This window comes from Nymphaea colorata, chromosome 1 (assembly GCF_008831285.2).
Source record: "Nymphaea colorata isolate Beijing-Zhang1983 chromosome 1, ASM883128v2, whole genome shotgun sequence".
In the NCBI taxonomy this organism is placed as follows: Eukaryota; Viridiplantae; Streptophyta; class Magnoliopsida; order Nymphaeales; family Nymphaeaceae; genus Nymphaea; species Nymphaea colorata.
Genome location: NC_045138.2, coordinates 4,199,512 through 4,220,462, shown reverse-complemented (window position 1 = coordinate 4,220,462; position 20,951 = coordinate 4,199,512). Strand labels below are relative to the sequence as shown.

The following is a 20,951-nucleotide window of genomic DNA, read 5'->3' as shown; positions in this document are numbered from 1 at the left end:
GTTGCGCACATGAGATATTAAATTTTTATAAGTATAAAAAATGATATAGTAACCTTTTTCACCTCACATCAGCCGTATTTTACACATCTTATAAAATTTAAAAAAAAAAAATCAAAGGAATGTATGCTGAGTAAGCTGTTGCAATAATTGGTTTCTGCCCCGAGATTTTTCCTCCCAAACCCAGTGATCCTACTTTTACCTCACCTCTATTATATGAGCACGGCGCTCACGGCATCATAACTCATTACAAAAAGCCTCCTCGCAGACTCAGTGCCCTTAGCTCTACCTCACCTCTACTATATGAGCATGGAGCCCACGGCATTATAACTGATTATAAAAAGCCTCCCTCAGTCCAGCTCTAGTGGGTCGCTGTCCAGCCACCATAGAAGCAGGAGGACGTGGCCCGCGTCCTCTTCTCATACGGCTCGACCTCATCTTAGCCACACAGTCGGACCAGCAATTCCAACCACAAATCCCAAATCAAAGGGCAACCCCTGCCATTTAATTCGGTGTCATATATAATAGGACCGGCCATGGACTTGACCCACTTGGCTCAGTCAACAAGTGAGCCAACTTTGGTTACACTGGGTCAAGCCAGGTTTAGCCTCGCGACGTAAATTGGTTCGGATAGCATGATGCCTACCCTGGTCAGCTCGGTGCAGCTTGATCCCCAACCCTCATCTTTGCTCGCCTGACTTACTTTCAAACATACAAACAACATTTCTATTAAGGTCGATGTGTTCTTATCGAAGACTCAAGCACATAACATCATGTTTCATGAATCTATTTCAAAGATTGAAGTGCATTCATAAAATACTATGCTCTAGTGTTTCATGAATTTTTCATAATAATTCACAAAATAGTATTCTAGTGAACCTACTGCCAAACACTCCATTAAGTTTGAGAATAAGATACACAAAGTAATGCCAACTAGGTCCAGATGCAATTTAGGACTACAAGGGTAGAGGGAGGGGGGGAGTTGATCTGGCGCTTATTCGGATAGTGGGTTGTTAACCTCTTACTCACTCGACAAAATATCGGCATTTTGCCAGTCGATGCATATGTGAACCGGCTTGGGTGCCGGCGGCTTGATCCATAGGCAAGTTGGTCCAGACCTATCACCATTGACTGAGCCAGCGGCGAAGGACACAAAGTTGGTCCAGACCTATCACCATTGACTTAGCCAGCGGCGAAGGACACAAAGTTGGTCCAGACCTATCACCATTGACTGAGCCAGCGGCGAAGGACACAAAGTTGGTCCAGACCTATCACCATTGACTGAGCCAGCGGCGAAGGACACAAGCACAAAGAGAGCTGAATCATGAATAATCCAAGGAGGCCAATTAGGTGATTTTAGCTAACTCGATGGTAGGCTTTGGACATTTCGCCGTTGAAGGAAAAAACCAAAGATCATGCTCTGCTCTCCACCTCCGAAGGAGAAACCTTGACCACCAATAAGAATCCAACACCTCAATCTTCCCCTTTGTCTTCCCGCTGAATTTCCTTATCCATCTACTTCTCAAAGAACAGAGAGAGAAGAAGAGGACGCACACACTTCACATGAAATCTTGAGATTGAAGATGAAGGTCGATCTGGGGAGTCAAGGAGGACCATGGATTTCCTTCTCACCATTGCTGTAGGCGGTGGCGAGCAAGAAAAGGGAGATCCCGGGAAGCCATTGCTGCTCCCATGGCTGTTTCTTCAAGACCGTGGAGCGCTATAACAGTGAAGCCTTCTTGCCTCCTCCTCCCCTCTGAAAGGAAGCCCTCAGATGGGTCCTTATTTCTCAAGGTCAGTCGCTTCATCTCGCTCTCTCTCTCTCTCTCTACGTTTCTTTGACTCGGGTTCTTGCTTTCTGCAATTACATGTAGATGTAGGAACAGAATGCAGCTCTCAAAGAGCAGATTTTCATCGAGTATGACAAGTTTGGGAAGTACCCACTTATCCAGGAAAGTGGGATAAGCTGGGAAAATATTGCATTGTGGTTTATAATGCAATATCCCATATTATCCCATTTATCCAGACAAGTAGATGCATCTGAGGACAGGTAAAGCCAGAATGTTCTGTCGAGGACTCCACAACCTTGTTTCTACTGTAACAAAAAGGCAGATCAAAATGTGTTTGCAGATTGATGCAGTATGATTTTGAGATGACAAAATTGCATTTGCTTCTGTCTGTTCAACTTCCTTTATGTGGTTCTGCGCTGTTTGGATCAGCTCAATACCAGGAAGATTTATCTTGATATTGCTGCCTAGGTTGAGGCAGATCTTTGGCTCCTGCTCTTTTTGCCTCCTAACTGGCCAGGGTTCTTAATCCCTTGCTTAGAAAATGTTTCTCCTTCTGACTTTGTTTCCTTGGATCTGGAAATCCCGGAAGGCAGGATAATGTTCCTTTGAAAAGGTGGAGACATTTCCCGATGTTACTGTTTGGCTTCCATTGGAAAACCCAAAGAATTGGATGTTTTTCTAAGGAATTGCTGCTTATGGGCCCTCCATTCTTCCAGAGCCTGTGAATACTTTTCAATGGGTCCACAATCTATTCATTTGAATCATTTCACAGTCTGGTTCTCAGGGATCCACACTTCAAAAGCGGTTCATTATTTTATTTCAAAAACAATTTAGAGAGTTTCCTTATATAATTTTAATTTACTTTTAAAAAATTAATATGGTAATGTTTATTTTTATTCAATTGAATAAAATAAGTTGGCAGCTGAATTGGTTTGCCATCAAGTTGATCAGCGTTTCACAGGTTAATTAAAATATGTTATGATTAATTATTTTTTCTGTTCCATTTGTAACAGGCTGCAAGGCTGTTGGGAGCAAACACGGGGTTCGAAGCATCAAAATTGAAGGTGTTCTTCTTGGGAGGTCTGGGAAAGGAGAAGGCCGTGCACCCAGAGTTCGCCCCTCGAACCTACACCCTCACCCACTGCGACTTGACCGCCAACCTCACCCTCTCCGTCTCGCGCACAGTCAACAGAAAGCAGGTCATTTCTTCAAACCGCATTTGATGACTTCTATTTATTCAATTCAGTTTTGTAAAAAACTTGGTTTCATGAAAACCAAATTTTTCATGGGTTTTAAAGTTTCTAAAATTTTTTATGGGATTTGAAGTTTGGTTTGTTTGAGCGACACACCCAAAATCTATTTTTTTATGAATGAACTGGAGAATCTGGTTTTTCAGTTCGTTTTACAAAACCTGGTTTTTGTTAAAATTGAGTTTTTCAAAAACATAGTTTTGATGTCACTAAACACTCAAAGATCTTGGTTTTGAAGGGAAAAGGAAGTTTGGCTTCAAAACCTGGTTTTGCTATGTCATCGAAAAAGCTCTTAGTTCTTTTCTTTATATATATATATATATATACAATCATCTTCCAATTTTTCAATTTGAGCTCCATTATATATATATATAGAGGTGAATTAATCCTTCACCCGGATTTTCATCCAATTACAGTCACCCAATGCATTCATCTAACAAGTGTGATTAAATATACCACATGATGTATGGTATAGGTGTATCATGTATCACGTATCGTACTGTTAGAGGCCAGATGATTTCTCCATCCAAAAATTTAAATATCTTATATATATATATATATGTGTCTGTGTGTGTGTGTGTGTGTGTTTTACGTTTGAAGATGCAAAAATGGAATTTGGGTGGTGCAGCTGAGGGGATGGTACAAGAAATTGCAGAGGGACGACGTGGTGGCGGAGTGGAAGAAGTTTAGGGATGAGATGAGCCTGCACGTCCACTGCCATGTTAGCGGCGGCCACCTTCTCCTTGACTTGGCCGCCGAGCTCAGATACCACATCTTCAGGAAAGAGCTTCCCCTGGTGAGAATTCTATGCATGCGTGCACACACAAATACAATTAAATGAGATTGGTATTTAGATATGAGAATCCATTTCGATGGTACGTAATTGTGATCTTTTGTGAAGCAGAGACTCACCATACTTGCTAGGAGAAGTTTTCTTGGAACTAAAAAGGGAGTTCACCTAATAGTTTTGATTATGATCATATATTGTAGTTTTAGATCACTGTGATCAGGTTTCCCACTATAAAGAGGGCTGTTTGACTATTGAAACAACTTGTTATTGTTTCATGAATTGTTTCATGAATCTGCCTCTCCTGATGCCACACAACCCATAAGAGTAACTTCTCTGTGTCCAAAAACATGGAGATGTACCATCTTCGATGTATTTAGAAGAAAAATAATGATGAATAATATTGCTTATGAATTATTACGATTTTTTTTACTGTGAAATACTAACATGTATGCCCCAAAATATTTTGAAATTGCCAAGCATAGGTTCTGCAAGCAGTGATCCATGGAGATTCAACCCTCTTTTCTAAGCACCCAGAGTTGGTGGATTCCTTGGTGTGGGTCTATTTCCACTCCAACTCCAAAGAGTTCAACAGAATAGAGTGCTGGGGTCCTCTCAAAGATGCTGCCATGGCCCAACCCACTTGAGGGAACTGTATCATTAATTATGTGATCAATTCTTTTTTTTTTTCTTTTTTTCTAAAATCTCCATTAGATTTGTGAGGTGGTGGTACCTGCAAATCTGATTGCCATTGATCTCAACATGCTCAGAAATCTTGAGTAAAAGAAACTTTGGTTCTTGAGTGTTGGTCCTACTTTGTAATTTGGAAAAAAAAGGATGCTGCAAAAAGAACTGTCTTCCTGCAAATTCATTGTTACCATTCTTGTCTCTGTACCCTAGCAGTTGATTTTCTGAATGAAGCACATGTTTCTATCTATAATGCCTCTGGTTGGCATGTCAGATTGGAAAAATTGCATACACATACATATACATATATAGTAATTGGTAGGTCTTAAACTATTAAATAAAAACCAGACCCTTCAAATTTTTATTGAAAAGATATTTTAAACAAAATATATACATTTTAATATATTTATAAAAACTATTTATTATAAAGCATGCTTTGATTGAAGTCGTTTTCTTGAAAAATGTGGAGTTTTTTGCTATCAAAATGTTGATGTTATAGGAGGCGTTGATTTTTGCTTATTATGAAAGCACCATTAAACTCCAAAAAAGGAAAACTTAATAAATGGTTTCTATCAACCCATTCTTAAGATTATATCAATAAGGTTAGCTTGTAAGAGAAATACTTTAATTACCATATTCAAGTCATCTCGTCTTTGTTCCTGATCTAATTGAATGTGTCTTTCAATAATCACAAATTTAGTGACTCTTGTAACATTAGTAAAAAGCCATTCATAAATAATTACAAGACAGCGCCCAACAATTGGGCGAATAACAAGAAGGCGCCCGACATTTGAGATGTAACAAAGAGGCGCTCAAGTTTCTTACTTAATTCTCAAATGACCACTCCTTGACAGAAAATGTTAAGGAGGATACGGAAGTGAATGACCGAAATAACTTTTTCAAAATCCGAGAAAAGAGACAGAGCAATGTCTATCCATACATTCTCCTGTGATTTGAATGCATGGGTGAAGCCAAATTTAATGTTTTTTTTTTAATTTATATGTAAAATTTAAAGAGAAAATTTTGAAAGGAAGCAAGACCCCTACCGGCCCCCTTGGCTCCACCCTTGCTTGGGTGAACATGACCGAAGAGAACGAAGGAAAAAAGGGTGGCAGTGAGGGTCGGGCCAGTAAGTGAGGGCTGCACACAAGCTGAGTCGAGTTTGATTCAACTTAAAAAACTCGAGTCAAGCTCTATAATACAGGCTTGAGTTCGACTCGACTCGACCATATGTAGTTTTCGTTAACTCGTTTAACCTGTCGACTCATTGAACTTGTTAACTCTGTTTAACTAATTCAACCGTGACAAACCCGTTTTATGTAGTCGAGTTGATCAGAGTGCAACTGAGATGAATATTCACACTCGAACTTGGAGTGCACAAGGGAAAGCTTGGAGAACGCATCATTTAGCAACGAAACCGAAAGGTGCATTAGAGAATTAGTTTGGTGTACAACTTTCTCTAGCAGTGGCGAGTTTCAAATGATCAAAGAATGGTTGGTGACATCCAGGAGTATGGGTTGAGAAGATCAGAAATTGGGCCTCTAGAGTTGAAAAGCAAAACTGGAAGAACTACCGTCTTGGATGTAGGAGCATTATCCATGATCAAAAGCAGAAAGATCAAGTCCTCTCTCTCTCTCTCTCTTCCTTCTTTAATCTTTGTATTTGTGTTTTCTACCACGCTGGCATCAGTTTTTTGCTTTGATGGATCATTCCATTTTGTGGACTCCCTCTATCACATAAATCAAAGAATGAAAGGCTCCACATGGGTATTTTGTGGACTCCCACTATCACATATATCTTCTAGAGTTTGGTGTACAACTGATATTTTTTATTTTATTTTATTTATTTTTTTGAGTCTCTGCTAGGGTTTGGCTGGTCCCAGGGATTAGGCAGGCTGAGCGTTCCTTTCCCCTAGCGTTGGGTGGGGGAGGGACCGTGGGGACCGTGGGCCATGGAGATGCCTATGGCATCTGATGAGGACTTCCTCCCTTTGCAAGGATCAGTTTCTTTTCCTTCTGAAAAAGGAAAAATACCAGTTCGAGGCTCCCCCACACCGTCTGGTATTCAAATGGATCAGGGGCATGGTATTCGTTCATGGGCTTCATTGATTACTGAAGGGATTTCTGCTGGCAGCCAACCAGAGCATCTTTTGGAGGTGGAGATTCAGGATGGCAGATTCAAAATTTTCATTCCTAAAGAAGCCTATGATGAGATGAATCACCCATTCCAATGGGCAGCTTTGGCTCGGTTACAAGGCTCTTCCCCAAATGGGCGCACCAATTTCTCCTTTGTCTTTCAGGAACTCACCAGGCAATGGACAGGGAAAGCCAACCCAAAGTTCACCATCCTCACTGGTGGCACCTTCCTCATTCGGGTTGAGGATGAACAACAACTAAATTGCATCACTCAGAAGCGAGCTTGGAGGGTTGGAGGCAGGACTCTTGTTACTTGCCGTTGGCAGCCAGGGCAACCTCTCAACATGCCGCATGCGCTCTCTGCCCCACTACGGATTCGCCTCTGAACATGTGGACAACGCAGATTTTTAACAGCATCGCCAAGGGTCTTCAGGGTAAACTTTTGGAAACAGATACTCAAACCTGAGATATTAATAGAGGAGGTTTTGCCCGCATTAGAGTTGAGCTTCCTCTGAGTGCCCCACTTCCCCCTGAATTTCAGTTTGTGCTAAAGGATAGCCACACCCTCGCCCAACCTTTATTCTATGAAGGGAGATTACGGTTTTACAGGATTTGCGGTGTCAACTCTCACCCACCCGACAAATGGCCCAAGCATGACTCTCATGGACAAGGGAATTACCAGCATGAGGCGGCAAAATGTAAAAACTCGTTAAAGGCATCCAGCTCAAGCAAAGGGCCTATGGTAGAACAAAAGGGTTTATCTACATCCAAGAATCAATTCTCTGCTCTAATGGACTTAGATGATACTCATGAAGAACCAACGAGAAGTCCTTTAACCATCAACGACGTCAAGCCTCTTGAGGATAAAACTAATAAAGTTCGTGTGAATATGTTTCACCATGATTCTAGAAATGACATTACCACAAGGAGAGCTAAAGGCAAAGACATCATTTGGGACGCGACAGAGAACCAGACTAACATGGCTAACCCCTTCTATCGGATTGGAAGTTTGCTTACTGATATACCCCCTGGCTTTTCATTCAAATCGCCCTCTTAGCACAAACCTCAGCCTCTAACTAAAGCTCCCCATGATGTCCAAGAGGAGGTTCATACCGCTGATCCACAAGCCGGTAACTTTAAAGTTTTCTCAACAGGGGGAATCACTCAAAGCCGTGGTAGGGGCAGCAGATTGTCTGGTCATAGGAAATTTAATAGGATATCACAAATCACAGTTTTGCCGATTCGGAACCAACGGGGCCAGCGGGAAAGCGTAAGCACGTGAGCCATGGCAGGGTAGAGGCCCTTGCAGTCCTGCAGACACCTCCCGACCATCCTAGATCAGTGACCTTCCTACTGGTGTTGGAGAAGGTAATGTTTCTGACCAGGTAACAGTTTCTCATCCCCTTCAATGAAGTGTTTAGCATGAAATATTCATGGCTTAGCTAGATATTCTGCTAGCATGACTTGCTTCTTACTGTGCAGCAAGAGGCCATTGATAGCTTTTTCATTTTGACACCCTTATTCATGTTGAATGGCTCCACATTAATTTTGGTTTGCTTGGCTCATATGCTACTATGTCTAATGCTGATATGTGCGATGGTGTGGTACGTATCCTTTGTGGGTGGAAACCACAAAGATACTCTGTGTTGGTCCTTAATATGCATAGGTATTGGATTCTTTTGGATGTCACTGATAAACAGTCTCATGTCAACTTTCTAGTTGGAGGTATTTATCTTCCTCTGCGTTATACTGAAAGAGTTTGGGCACTCATGTACCTGCAGAACATATTATCTGATTTCCAAGGTCCGATGTTATTAGTAGGGGATTTCAATGCTATGCTTGACAGATTAGACAAAACCGGCCATCAACCTAATCTTAATTCTTGTTCTTCTTTTAATAGGTTTGCTTCGAATTGCCACTTGTTCCCATTGTCTAACCCTAATCGCAGGTTCACTTGGAGCAACAACAGATATGGTGCGAGTGAAATTTTGTGCAGGCTAGACTGGGCATTTATTAATAATGTCTGGAAGGCTCAATGGGGCAGTTTTACTAATTTGCGTATTCTTCCCAGAACGACTTCTGACCACTCCACTCTCAAAGTGTCCACTCGGTTCATTCTTAACCCTCCTAAACGTTTTGTTCAGTTCAGATACTTCCATTTCTGGGCCAGTAGACCACAATGCAATTATCTTGTACAAGAGGCTTGGAGTTTGCGAGTTTTTGGATGCCCCCTTATGATGATGATTAAGAAACTGGAGTTCACTCGCTCTAATCTCTCTAGTTGGGCTAGGAATTGTGTGGATAAGGGATGAATTTGACAAAGTTCAATCTCTTGAATTGACTTCTACAGACAGTGGCAGAAATCACGAGATTCTAATTAGAAAAAAATTGCAAGCTTCCCTTGAAGATGAAGACAACTTATGGAAGCAAAGAGCTCGTGTCAAGTGGATGGTTGAAGGAGACCGTAATACGGCTTACTACCAAGCAATACTCAAAGGTCGTAGAATGAAAAATTCCTCATCTGCCTTGGAACATGAGGGGACTAGAATCAACGATGTGAATCACATTAGATCTATCTGTGATGAATTTTTCTGTGGCCTTATTGGTTCTGAAGAGGGTGTTAAAACGAATATACTGAAGAAATAGAGAGTATGGATGAGAAAGAAGCAGAGGAAGGCAACATATTACGTGATTCGGCTTGTAGCCTACATCCACGAGAGAAAAAGGGGCTTACTTCTTCATATTATTTCACACACATTAAAAGGAGTTATTCACTCTTTATATAGAGTTACAAACACCTTTAGATGGAAACATCTTTATGAGGGAGTTACGAAAAATCCTCCAGCCGATTTTGTTGGTATTGATTCCAACGATCATGGAGAAGGTGGCGTCGATATGGGAAAATGCCCAAATTTGTGCTGATTGAGGAAACACCCAAATCGTAGATATCTCCTTCCCAAATATGGTGGATTGCCTCCTTATCTCTTTGTAACGGACAGTCTCCCCCTCAAGTTGGTGAGCAGATGTCAATCTGCCCCAACTTGCGTATAATATATATATGGCGATCCCTACCAAGAGATTTTGTAAGGATATCAACAAGTTGAAATTCACTTTTGACATGTGGTGTGTTAATAGTTCCATCTTGTATTTTTTCTCTAATAAAGTGACAATCAACTTCGATGTGCTTAGTGAGTTCATGAAAAACATGATTAGCTCCAATGTAGATTGCAGCAATGTTGTCACACATAAGCTTCATAGACTCCCTTATTTCAATCTTCATATCTTTGAACAATGCTTTTATCCATATCAACTCACATGTACATGACGCCATGGCCCTGTATTCAGCCTCTGCGTTCGATCAAGCCACCACTGACTATTTTTTGCTTTACCAAGTTACCAAGTTTCTTCCGACAAACGTACAATATCCTGATGTAGACTTTCGGCAGTTTGGATCCCCTGCCCAGTCAGCATCGCAATATCGAGTTACATCTATTTTCTGATCTCGTTTCATCAAGTTTCCTTGCTCTGGAGTTCCTTTTAAATATCTTGAGATCCTGTGAACAGCTTCGACACGTCTTGACCTCGGGTTGTGCATAAATTGATTTACTAGGCTGACAGCATATGTGATATCCGGTCGAGTGACAGTCAAGTATATAAGCTTTCCAACCAACTTTTGAAAACTCTGAATGTTTTTTATGTTTTCCCCTACTTCTTTCTTCAATTTGCAGTTCATTTCAAGGGGCGTGTCTGCAACCTTGGCACCCAGGCAACCGGTTTCCTTCAAGAGGTCGAAAGTGTATTTTCTTTGGCATATAAAGATTCCATTTTCGGAATGCGTCACTTCTATACCCAAGAAGTATCGTAGGATCTCGAGATCTTTGATTTCAAATTGCTGATTTAGATAGATTTTGACTTGAGCTATGAAATCTTTGTCATTACCTGTCAATATGATGTCATCTACATAAACAAGCAAAATGGTTACTTTTGAAGATCTAATAGTAACAAACATGGTATAATCAGCACTACTACGCTTGAACCCAATTTTAACCAATGCTTCACTTAGGCGTGAAAACCAAGCTCGGGGGCACTGCTTAAGGCCATAAAGTGCCTTTTTTAGTTTGCACACATACCCTTTCTTATGTTGTATGCCTTGAGGAACTTGCATGTAAACTTCTTCATTGAGCTCTCCATGAAGAAATGCATTCTTGACATCAAGTTGTTCTAGTTTCCACCGCTTGATTGATGCTACTGATAGGAGAATCCTTACTGTATTCATCTTAGCGACAAGAGCGAAGGTCTCATTGTAGTCCACTCATTTGGTTTGAGTAAAACCTTTAGTAACGAGACGAGCTTTGTATCGTTCTGTAGAACCATCACTATGATATTTTATCTTGTAAACCCACTTACATCCAACGACTCGCTTCCCTTCGGGCAACGGTACTAGCTCCCAAGTTTTGTTCTTCTTTAATGCGGACAACTCTTCTTCCATAGCAATCTGCCAATTTTGATTCGCGCTTGTTTTATCGTAGTTTTTTGGTTCATGATGAGAGTAGGTATTGAGAATATATGACTGGTATGGTTTGGATAAGGTATCAAAGGTAGTGTAGTTGTCTATGGAATGAACGTGTTGGGTTGATAGATATGTATAGAACTCTTTTAGTTTTGGCGGTGGTCTAGAGGGACGAGTTGATCTTCTAAGTGTCGGTTCAAGAGTTTGGTTATGGTGTGACACCGGTGGTTGGGAATTGCTATCTTGGTTTGGATTACTATCTTGATTTGGGTTTTCTAAGATGATAGGTTCACTAAGTTTACTAGATTGCTGGTTTTGGTTCTGGGTTTGAACAACTGGAACTTGAAAAACATCAACAAGAGGAAGGGGAAGGGAAACAGCAGGATCGGTGGATGCAATAGAGGAAGTGGGGGCTGTCAGAGTGGTTCCTTGATCTTGCCTGTGAGTCTCCCCCTGACTCGGTGCCTCATAGAAAGGTTCACTTTCAAAAAATTTCACATCCCGAGTCACAAAAAACTTTCTTGATCTTGGTTCAAAACAGCTATAACTTTTCTTCTTGCTAGAGTACCCAAGAAAAATACATTTGAAGGCTCGTTTCTCAAGTTTATTTCGGAATTTTTCTTGTATATGCACAAAGCATTTGCACCAAAAAATTCTTAAATGCTTAACAAAAATCGACCTTTGAAGTAAAACTTCAAGGGGAACTTGATTTTCAATGCTAGAACTTGGAACTATATTGGCAAGATAACAAGCAGTACCAATCGCTTCTGCTCAAAACGTTTGAGGTACATTCATGTGAATCATGAGAGCACGAGCGATAGTAAGAAGCTGTCTATTTTTCCTTTCTGACACCCCGTTTTGTTGAGGAGTTCCAGAACAAGTAAGTTGTGGTTGAATCCCCTTTTTGTTGATGAATTCATCAAACTGTTGATTCACATATTCCCCCCATTATCAGATCGACGTTTCTTAATTTTTGCACCATATTGAGTGTAAACAAGATTGTAATAGTCTTGAAAAGTCTTAAAAACTTCACTTTTATTTCTAAGAAAGAATATCCATGACATGCGAGATTTATCTTCAATGAAAGACACATAGTACCTGTATCCCATATAGGATTCCATAGGAGCTGGTCCCCACACGTCAGAATGCACTAAATCGAAAAAATTTGTGGATCGTTCAATAGATGATTGAAACGACAGTCTAGTAGATTTGGAATATTCGCAAGCATCACAAGATTGTTTGTCAGTGGCGATATTAGGAATGCGCATCTTCAAGCTTCTGTCCGAAATGTGCCCAAGTCGTGCATGCCACATTTGGTATTCTTGCCTATTCTTTTCCATATTAGTATGTATGAGAAAGCTAGCACCGGGAGTTTCCATCAGATACAACCCATTTTGTTCTCGTCCTCTACCAATCTCCTTTTTCGTTTCTAGATCCTAAAATATCACATTCTTGGGAGAAAAAACGGCCAGACAATTATAAGTCTTTGTCAACTTACTAACTGACATCAAACTAGTGGAGAGATTAGGAACATAAAGGACTGAAGATGATGTGTTTTCAAAGAATGAAAATTTTCCAGTTCCATCAACAGCAATATGTGATCCGTCGACTGTGAATGCTTTTTGTTCATGCAATCAATCGCAGTTAACCTTGATGCATCATTCGTCATATGATCAGTTGCACCCATATCAACAACCCATATAGAATTATTAGAATGAGTACAGAGAACAAGATTGTTACCTTCCTTGGTATTGCCAACTGGATGAGTAGATACTAGATTTGTTTTAGAGAATTTTTGAAACAATTTCTCTAAATCATCTTTTGTAACAAGATCAACTTGAGGAGAATGAGAAGGGGCAGCCGGTTTTTCTCTTACAGGTCTGCCGACGAGCTCCCAACATCTTTCTCGAAAGTGTCCGGTTTTTTTGCAATAAGTACATTTGAGGTTGCTGCGATTCCATTGGAGATTGTTTCTACCGCTTTGATTTTTTGAATCAGCTTTCCACGTATTTTGTTCAGACCGAGCTATGCACGCCATCTTTTCCGGACCCTCTTCATATAACTCTGATTTGGGTATCGGGCTCATAACCTTTTTTCTAGTGTCTTCTCTTTGAATTGCTTGACAAACTTGATTAAAGCTTGGCAAGGGATTAGTCATGAGAATCTGGCTGCGAAGATTCTCATAATCAGGTCCAAGACCAGCAAGAATTTTGAAAATTTTGTCATCCTCAAACCTTTTTTGATAAACGTCGGCATCAGCAGTGGCCGGTCTGTATTGTGCAAACTCATCATACAAGCTGCGGAGCTTGTTTAAATAAAGACCGGTCTGCTTGCCGGCTTTGGTGAGATTGGCAATATCAAGTTGAAGTTGGTACACACGAGCAAGGTTGTTTTGCTCACTGTACATCTCCTTCAATGTATCCCATATTTCTTTCGCAGTTTCTTTATACAGAAATAGACTCGAAATGTGAGGTTCCATGGAATTCGTAGGCCAGGCCATTACCATATCTCTTTCAGATTCAATCCTCATAGTTAGGATTGGTCTTGGGAGGAGGCGAGATTCGACCATTGATGTATCCCACTTTGGATCGTCCACTCAGGAAAAGACGAGCAGCTTTAGCCCAGCTAAGATAGTTGGTGTTGTTGAGGAGAATGGAGGTGATTTTCAGCGTTCCATGACCTTGATCGCCTGCCTCTTTCATACTGTTGGAGCTGTTGGATTGATTGCTGTCAGTCATAGTAAATAAGAGTAGGACAGCCAATGAAATCGATGAAGACCAATGAAAGAAATCGATGAAGGATCGAAGGCCAAGTCGAAGGCGAAGGGACCGCGTGTTTAACGTATTGCCGGCAGATTGAAAGAGCCGGCACTGACACGGTGAAGGTTGAATTGTCAGGACACACCCGACTCGCTGGAGAACGAAGAACACGACACCGGGTTCTTCGGGTTTCGCCGGAATCCCTCTTTCACACTGGAAAAAACAGAAAGCGGACCTCAAAAAAACGATTTCTCCCTTATTTCTCAACGGTTTTTGGCGAGTAAGAGCTCAAAATGTTTAGAATCTCGTCAGCTGTCTCCTCAAATGATCAAAAACACGTTTTGATCTCCGAATCAGATGTATTTAACACCGAAAGTAGTCAGACTCCAAAAAAATCGCCTTTCTGCTTTTGATTTGTGAAAGAACAAGAATAATCACACGAATCAACTCCAGATGCTCAGGAAAGCCATGCTCTGATACCATGTTAAAACAAATATAATGAAGAAACAGAGAGTGCGGATGAGAAAGAAGTAGAGGAAAGCAACATATTACGTGGTTCGGCTTGTAGCCTACATCCACGAGAGAAAAAAGGGCTTACTTCTTCATATTATTTCACACACATTTACAGGAGTTATTCACTATTTATATAGAGTTACAAACACCTTTAGATGGAAACATCTTTATGAGGGAGTTACGAAAAATCCTCCAGCCGATATTGTTGGTATTGATTCCAACGATCATGGAGAAGATGACGTCGATATGGGAAAACGCCCAAATCTGTGCTGATTGAGGAAACGCCCAAATCGTAGATATCTCATTCCCAAATATGGTGGATCGCCTCCTTATCTCTTTGTAACGGACAGAGGGCTCAGGCTATTGTCTGAATAAGAAGGCTGATGGACCACGACTGCTGGAAGAAGATAATGCCACCTTGCTTCTCCTGGCCACCCTCGACGAGGTGAAACGTGTTGTTTTCTCCATGGATGAGAATAGTGCACCGGGTCCGAATGACTTCCCAACTTCTTTCTATCAGCATCATTGGAGTGTTGTTGGTCATGATTTACTGCAGGTTATCAAATAGCTTCCTATCCACGGGGAGATTGGTTAAGAAAATTAATCGTAACTATATTGCCCTCATCCCCAAAAAGTAGGGTCTCTGCAGAGTTGATGATCTTCGACTTATTGCTTTGTGCAACGTGTTGTATAAGATTATATTTAAATTCCTCTCCTACTGCATGAAAAGATGTCTGCAGAAAGTCATCGGCAAGGACCAATGTGCGTTCCTTCCATGGTGATCAATCAAAGAGAATATTATCTTCACTCATGAATGTATTCACTCGCTTGAGGGTCTGCATCAGAGTAATATCTGTTTTAAAATTGACTTCTCCAAAGCATATGATAGGGTTAGCTGGGTCTTTCTCAAGAATGCTCTTATCGACTTGTGTTTCAGCATGGCTTGGGTTGAGAGTTATGATGTGTATTTCTTCTCCTTCTTTTGTTGTTCTCATTGATGAGATTCCAAGTGAATTTCACCCTATGTGAAGAGGTCTGAGGCAGGGAGACCCCATGTCTCCGTATATATTCCTTGTTGTTATGGAAGAACTCTCTAGAAATTTAGAGTACAGACGCTAGAATGGGTCCCTGACCCCTCCCTACATCCCTCGGGTAGGGGCCTGTCATTCTCTTCTCACATTTGTTGATGATCTTATCATTTTTTCTAGAGGGGATCATCACTCTTACAATGAGGTTATGCAAGCTCTTGAGACCCTTAAGCTTTTTTATGAGTTATGTGTTAACCCATAAAAATCTCATGCAATCTCCTTGGGGGAACTTAGAACTCCTCTCTCCTTCATTAACAACTCTGATTGGCGCCAAGGTTCTCTGCCTCTTCCTTAATTGGGTATTTCCCTCTTTGCGGGTAATATGCAGGATAACTTATGCGACTCTCTAGACTTGAAGATGGAAAGAAAGCTTCGCTTTGGTCATCTAAGCTCCTCTCTTATGCATCGCGTCTTTGTTTGATAAGGTATGTCCTCTGTAGCCTCGTTAGCTACTGGTACTCTATCTTTATGCTCCCTAAGAATATTAAGCATAAACTTGAAGCTACTATGACTAACTTCCTTTGGGGCAGCCTAGAAGCTAGGAAAGGTGTGCACTTGGTTGCATGGAAGACTCTATGCCGCTCGGTGCTGGAGGGGGGGGGTTGGGTTAAAGCATCTAGATGACTGGAACAAAGCTTGTATTGGTTGCATCACGCTGCACATCTGCCAGGATGAGGCTCCTTGGGCGAATTTTATCAAGAAGAAATATTTCTCTTTCCAAAGCCTCTGACCTTAAAGTGCTCCAAAAAGGAGTCTTAGTTTTTCAAAGGTATTAGAAAGAGCTGGATTCATATTCAAGATCAAGTCAGGTGGTCTATTGGTATTGGCTCCATTCGGTTTTGGACGGACAACTGGGGTGGTTCTCCCCTCATTTCTCTGTTGAAGCTGTTGGAAAATATGCTTTTGAATTTTTGTTGAAATTTTTCATTAAGCAGGTCCTTGACTCTGACCTGCCTATTCTTGACAACTTCAAGGATTTTCTATCCCGATTGGGTATGGAGAGACCTAAATTAGAACCACAGCAAGACCTCCTTCTCTGGCAAAACTCTCTGCATCCAACATCAAAACATTTGACGTGTGGGAGGTGGTGAGAAAGAAATATGATGAAGAGCCTTGGAGGAGGTTGATTTAGTTCCCCCAAGCTCATCCTAGAGCGCAGTGGTATGTTTGACTGGCTTGCAGTGATCGCCTCCTTACCTTCGATAGACAAAAGAAAAGTGGCATTTCTTTAGCTAACAGATGTGTTCTTTGCCTTAAAGATGAAGAGTCTGCTCACCACGTTCTACTTTCCTGTCCGCATTCTTCAAAAAATTGGGAGTTCGTTGCTTCTAAATTCAAAAGAAGTGTATTCCCCAAACGCACCATTGTCATGGAATTAAAACATTAGTTCTCTTGTAGTTTCAAAAGAGGTTGGCTTATGAAGTGCTGGAAAATCTGTTTTCACATTATACTATGAAGAATTTAGTGTAGACGCAATTCCACAATCCATAATAAAGAAACCATGACTCCTCAACAAGACTCTCATGGCATCTGGCAGGTCTGTGTCGATGGCTTCTATACTATCTTAAGGAATTCTGTTGATGACAGGAAAAACCTATAGGTTTGGCTGTCTATGGGGATTGTTCGTGACAAGTGCCCCCCTATATTGACAGATCAAGCTTGTCTTCAAGTTGCCTCGTCTTCAAGTTGCCTCTATAACTTCTAGTGGTAGAAAGCTGGTCGCCTTTCTGCTTACTGACTCGAGAGGACTGCCCCTTGACCAGGGAGTACAGTGGTGGGAGGACAGCAATGTCATTCCTGAAGATGCCATCCTCTGTCAGCTCTTAATGGTTGGTGGTTTGGACGGATTTCAGAACATATTGTTGATTTCTAACAACAAGCATTGTCTTAGAAGACTTCGGGCCACGTTCGAAGGGCGTCGCCTCTGCAACAACAACCTACTCATGATATTTTGTCTCTTTTAACCCAAACACTGTAAATCATGATATATATATATACACACACACACACATTATATTTATTATTATTTGTCTTCGTTAAATGTGGCTTTCCCGAGGTATTGAAAAACAAGAAACTCATTTCAGAAGCTGGAGTAAAAAAATCTTAAGTAATTGGTAAGGCACATTTTGTCTTTGTAATAGATCATCACTAACGAATGGCAGCTGTTGCTAGTGAGTATTTGACTACAAAATTTCGTTACTAACAATTATACTTGACGCACGACAGTTTTGTAGCCTTTAGTAACAGATTTTGTAACACAATAAGTGTGTTAGATGATAACTTTACTAACACAGTAGCTGCATTAGTAAATGCTTTTTTTTTTTCTTGTAGTGAGCTTCTTGTTATTTACATTTTTGTCGAGCACTTGTTTGTAATTTTTTCACATTTATTTTCACAAAAACTACCTGAACTAAATAATATTTTATATTAAATTACTATTCATAAACATATTAGGATGTTTATATATAATACATATATATATATATATATATAATATTTTCATTCAAAAATAAAATAAAATAATTGTACATGAGAGGTCCAAGTTCCATGTAGGCATGGGGGGCGGTCCTTCGCCAAGGAAGCCTGAAAACTAACCTGGATATAAATCAAATAGGTAGAGCTGTGTGCAAGCTGAGTTGGGACGGGGTCCACGGTGATTAAACCTAGTGTCTCAAGAACTTGGGTCCTACTGCAAAGAAGTTTTTGTTTAATGCCCTAAGGGGCATCACCAGTTTGAATTCTAAGCTATATTTATATTTTCTGGATTGCAAATAGTGGGAAGTGCGCTAGACACCCAAGTTGAAGGGTGTTTAGATCGTAGGTCCACTAGGTTTCGAAGCTGCCTTAAACCCTAAATGTAGAGAGAAGTGAAGGGCCTTCACAGTGGGCACTCCTACTCACCCGGATAGTTTTTGTTTAGCTTTCATGGAACTTTTTTCGTGTAGTCAAATCCAAAAATTATGCATGGACAATATTGATTCTAAGCACTTTAAATTATCATGACATACAAATTATCGGAAACTTAACAAAGAATGATTTCAAAATATTTGTCATGGAACACTTTAAATTAGCAAGTAAATATCTATTTAATTACATTTATTAGTAACACTAGATTCAAGCATATTCAGATAAAACACAATTTTAGCACAACAAAGATAATTTTCCGGAAATGTCAACATCATTAGATACATGAAAGAAAAACGAATGCTTGTAAATACATGCCAATGAGTTTTCAATTTCTTTTCCGCTGAAAATTGAGATGCCAAAAAACAAAATCAAAGATCTTGCTAGATTGCCAAATCTTACTGAATCTGAAGGAGGCACGCGTTCGTGAACAATATACTCTTCGCAGCTATGGACTCTCTCCGCAAGTGGGCCTCCTTGCAAGAAGCTAGCCTCACAGATTTAGTTCCTGACTTTCCACTCGTTCAAGAAGGCACGCAGGATTAGCCTCTTTTTTGTTGTTGTTCTTTGCTTTATCGAATATAAAATTCTCTCAATCTCTCCCTCTTTTGAAATCAGTCAACATCAGATGGTTCTTTTTTTTTTTTTTTAATTTTGTGATGCTAAATTTCTCGTGAATGGTGCATTGTGTGGTGAAACCGAGGCTAATGATTTACCGTTAAGAAATGGCCTTCTGCCACCCATTTTAACTTCACAAATTTAAATTTAGCCAGCAATGGATATTGGCTGGTTTTAGTCAGTTGATATATATATATATATATGTATATATATATATATTCTGTTTTTGAAATACATGTTTTTTAATGCAATCATGTTTTTATTTTAAAAATTAGGATGTAACTATATATATTTTTAAATGCAAAATATAAGTATAATTTTTTTTTTCTACAACAAGAATATGGCCGTTTCGGAATATGCATTTTATGGATGTACGTTTCAAGGACATGTTCTTTGCACCAAATAATGTTTTATACTATGTTTCAAACAATCGCTCTCTCTTTTGAGTCTTTCACTCGTACTTCAATCATTTGTAGCTTAGTTAGTGTCGTAAGTTGCAAGTTTAGATTCGTGAACCTACGCTTGCATCAATATGCCATTGGAATTTTCCATGATCTTTCTTTGAACTTGGTTACAGAGTGGGACTGCGCCTCGAGTCCTACCGTTCTTCCAATCAGCAATGAGGTAGGCGCCCGACCATTATTAGCCAAAATTATATATTTGCGCTAAGGATAAAGTGTGACATCAAGTTGAAGGTGAAGATGCACTGAAGTTAATCCACTTTTATTGTTACTGGAGATAAAAATAAATGTCCAAGGAAAAGAACGGAGAAAGGAAGTTACTTTTGGATGAAAAATACCCATAAACAAAACAAAAAAAAAATGCAGTTTAACTAAAAAGAAATTGCCCCTTGCGTGCTAAAATTAATGGGAGATGCTTCGAAAAATTCCCCCCGGAGGCAAAGACGGCCGAAAGATTCTGATCCCAGGGAAATTTCTACGAAAAATATGAGTTTGACGACATTGGAGATGCACCTTAGAATTCCATATATAGTACTCAGAAGCCGCTCACCAGTTGAGGAGTTCATCCTTCTTCTTCTTCTTCTTCTTTTCCTCTTGCTCTTCTATCTGGACCGAAAAAAAATGGCAGCACACAGGAAGTCAAAGAATAAGATCAAGCAGCAGGCTCTGGAAAAAATTTTCGACAGCATCCGTCGCTTCTTCCAGTGCTGCTCACGTTCAGGTGCGTGCTTTGAACCCCACATTTTCTTGTTTCTCATAGCCTAAATCAGGATTGAACAAAAGGACCTCTTGTGTTCTGTTGCTTTAATTTGTTACATTATTATAGAAATTTGCAAGACTTATTTTCAGAGAACTGAAAAATTGGTCCATTTAGCAACATGGATACTGTTGTTCAGGGGCACTAAATATATAATTACAAATTTTCAATTAACTAATTTTTTTTTTCTATGGAGCACTAAATATATAATTAACAAAATTTCAATTAGTATTGAGGCTCGTAGAGCTGTCCTGTATAACTGGACCTAAATTCATTGAGGTCCAACATGTAAATTCAAAGTTTTAGATTTTTACCAAGCTCCACCCATCTATGCCCCTGCTGATGTTTATGTTTTGTGAATCTATTCTAAAAATTAGGGCATGCTCATAAATTATTGTGTTCAAATGCATTTTTAAGAACCGTTTAGCAACATTAACATGAATCGTTCATATAATACTCTATTATTGTGTTTCATGAATCTCTCCTAACTTTTGAGACAAATTTGGACAGTTATAATTTGTCATGTTTGCCAAACAGCCCACTAAGACTCATGTTTGCCAAACAGCCGACTAGGACTTTTTTTTTTCTTATCCCTCTTGCCAAGTTTTTTGTCTCTCTTTTATTAAACTTGGAATTGGTAGATTTTTAAAAGAGAAGAGAATCAGAAAAATAAATCCACAAAACGAGACTAAAGT

The 20,951-nt window shown here is 40.0% G+C and overlaps 1 protein-coding gene across 1 annotated transcript; it reads left to right on the top strand.

Moving 5' to 3' along the window:
* The first annotated feature begins 1,480 nt into the window (after positions 1-1,480).
* Positions 1,481-4,712, top strand: LOC116248984 (protein STAY-GREEN, chloroplastic-like). Its single transcript, XM_031622060.2, has 4 exons — positions 1,481-1,791; positions 2,801-2,986; positions 3,666-3,833; positions 4,310-4,712. The coding sequence occupies exons 1-4, from the start codon at positions 1,690-1,692 to the stop codon at positions 4,469-4,471; spliced, it is 618 nt and encodes a 205-aa protein (XP_031477920.1). The 5' UTR covers positions 1,481-1,689; the 3' UTR covers positions 4,472-4,712.
* The last annotated feature ends 16,239 nt before the right edge of the window (positions 4,713-20,951 follow it).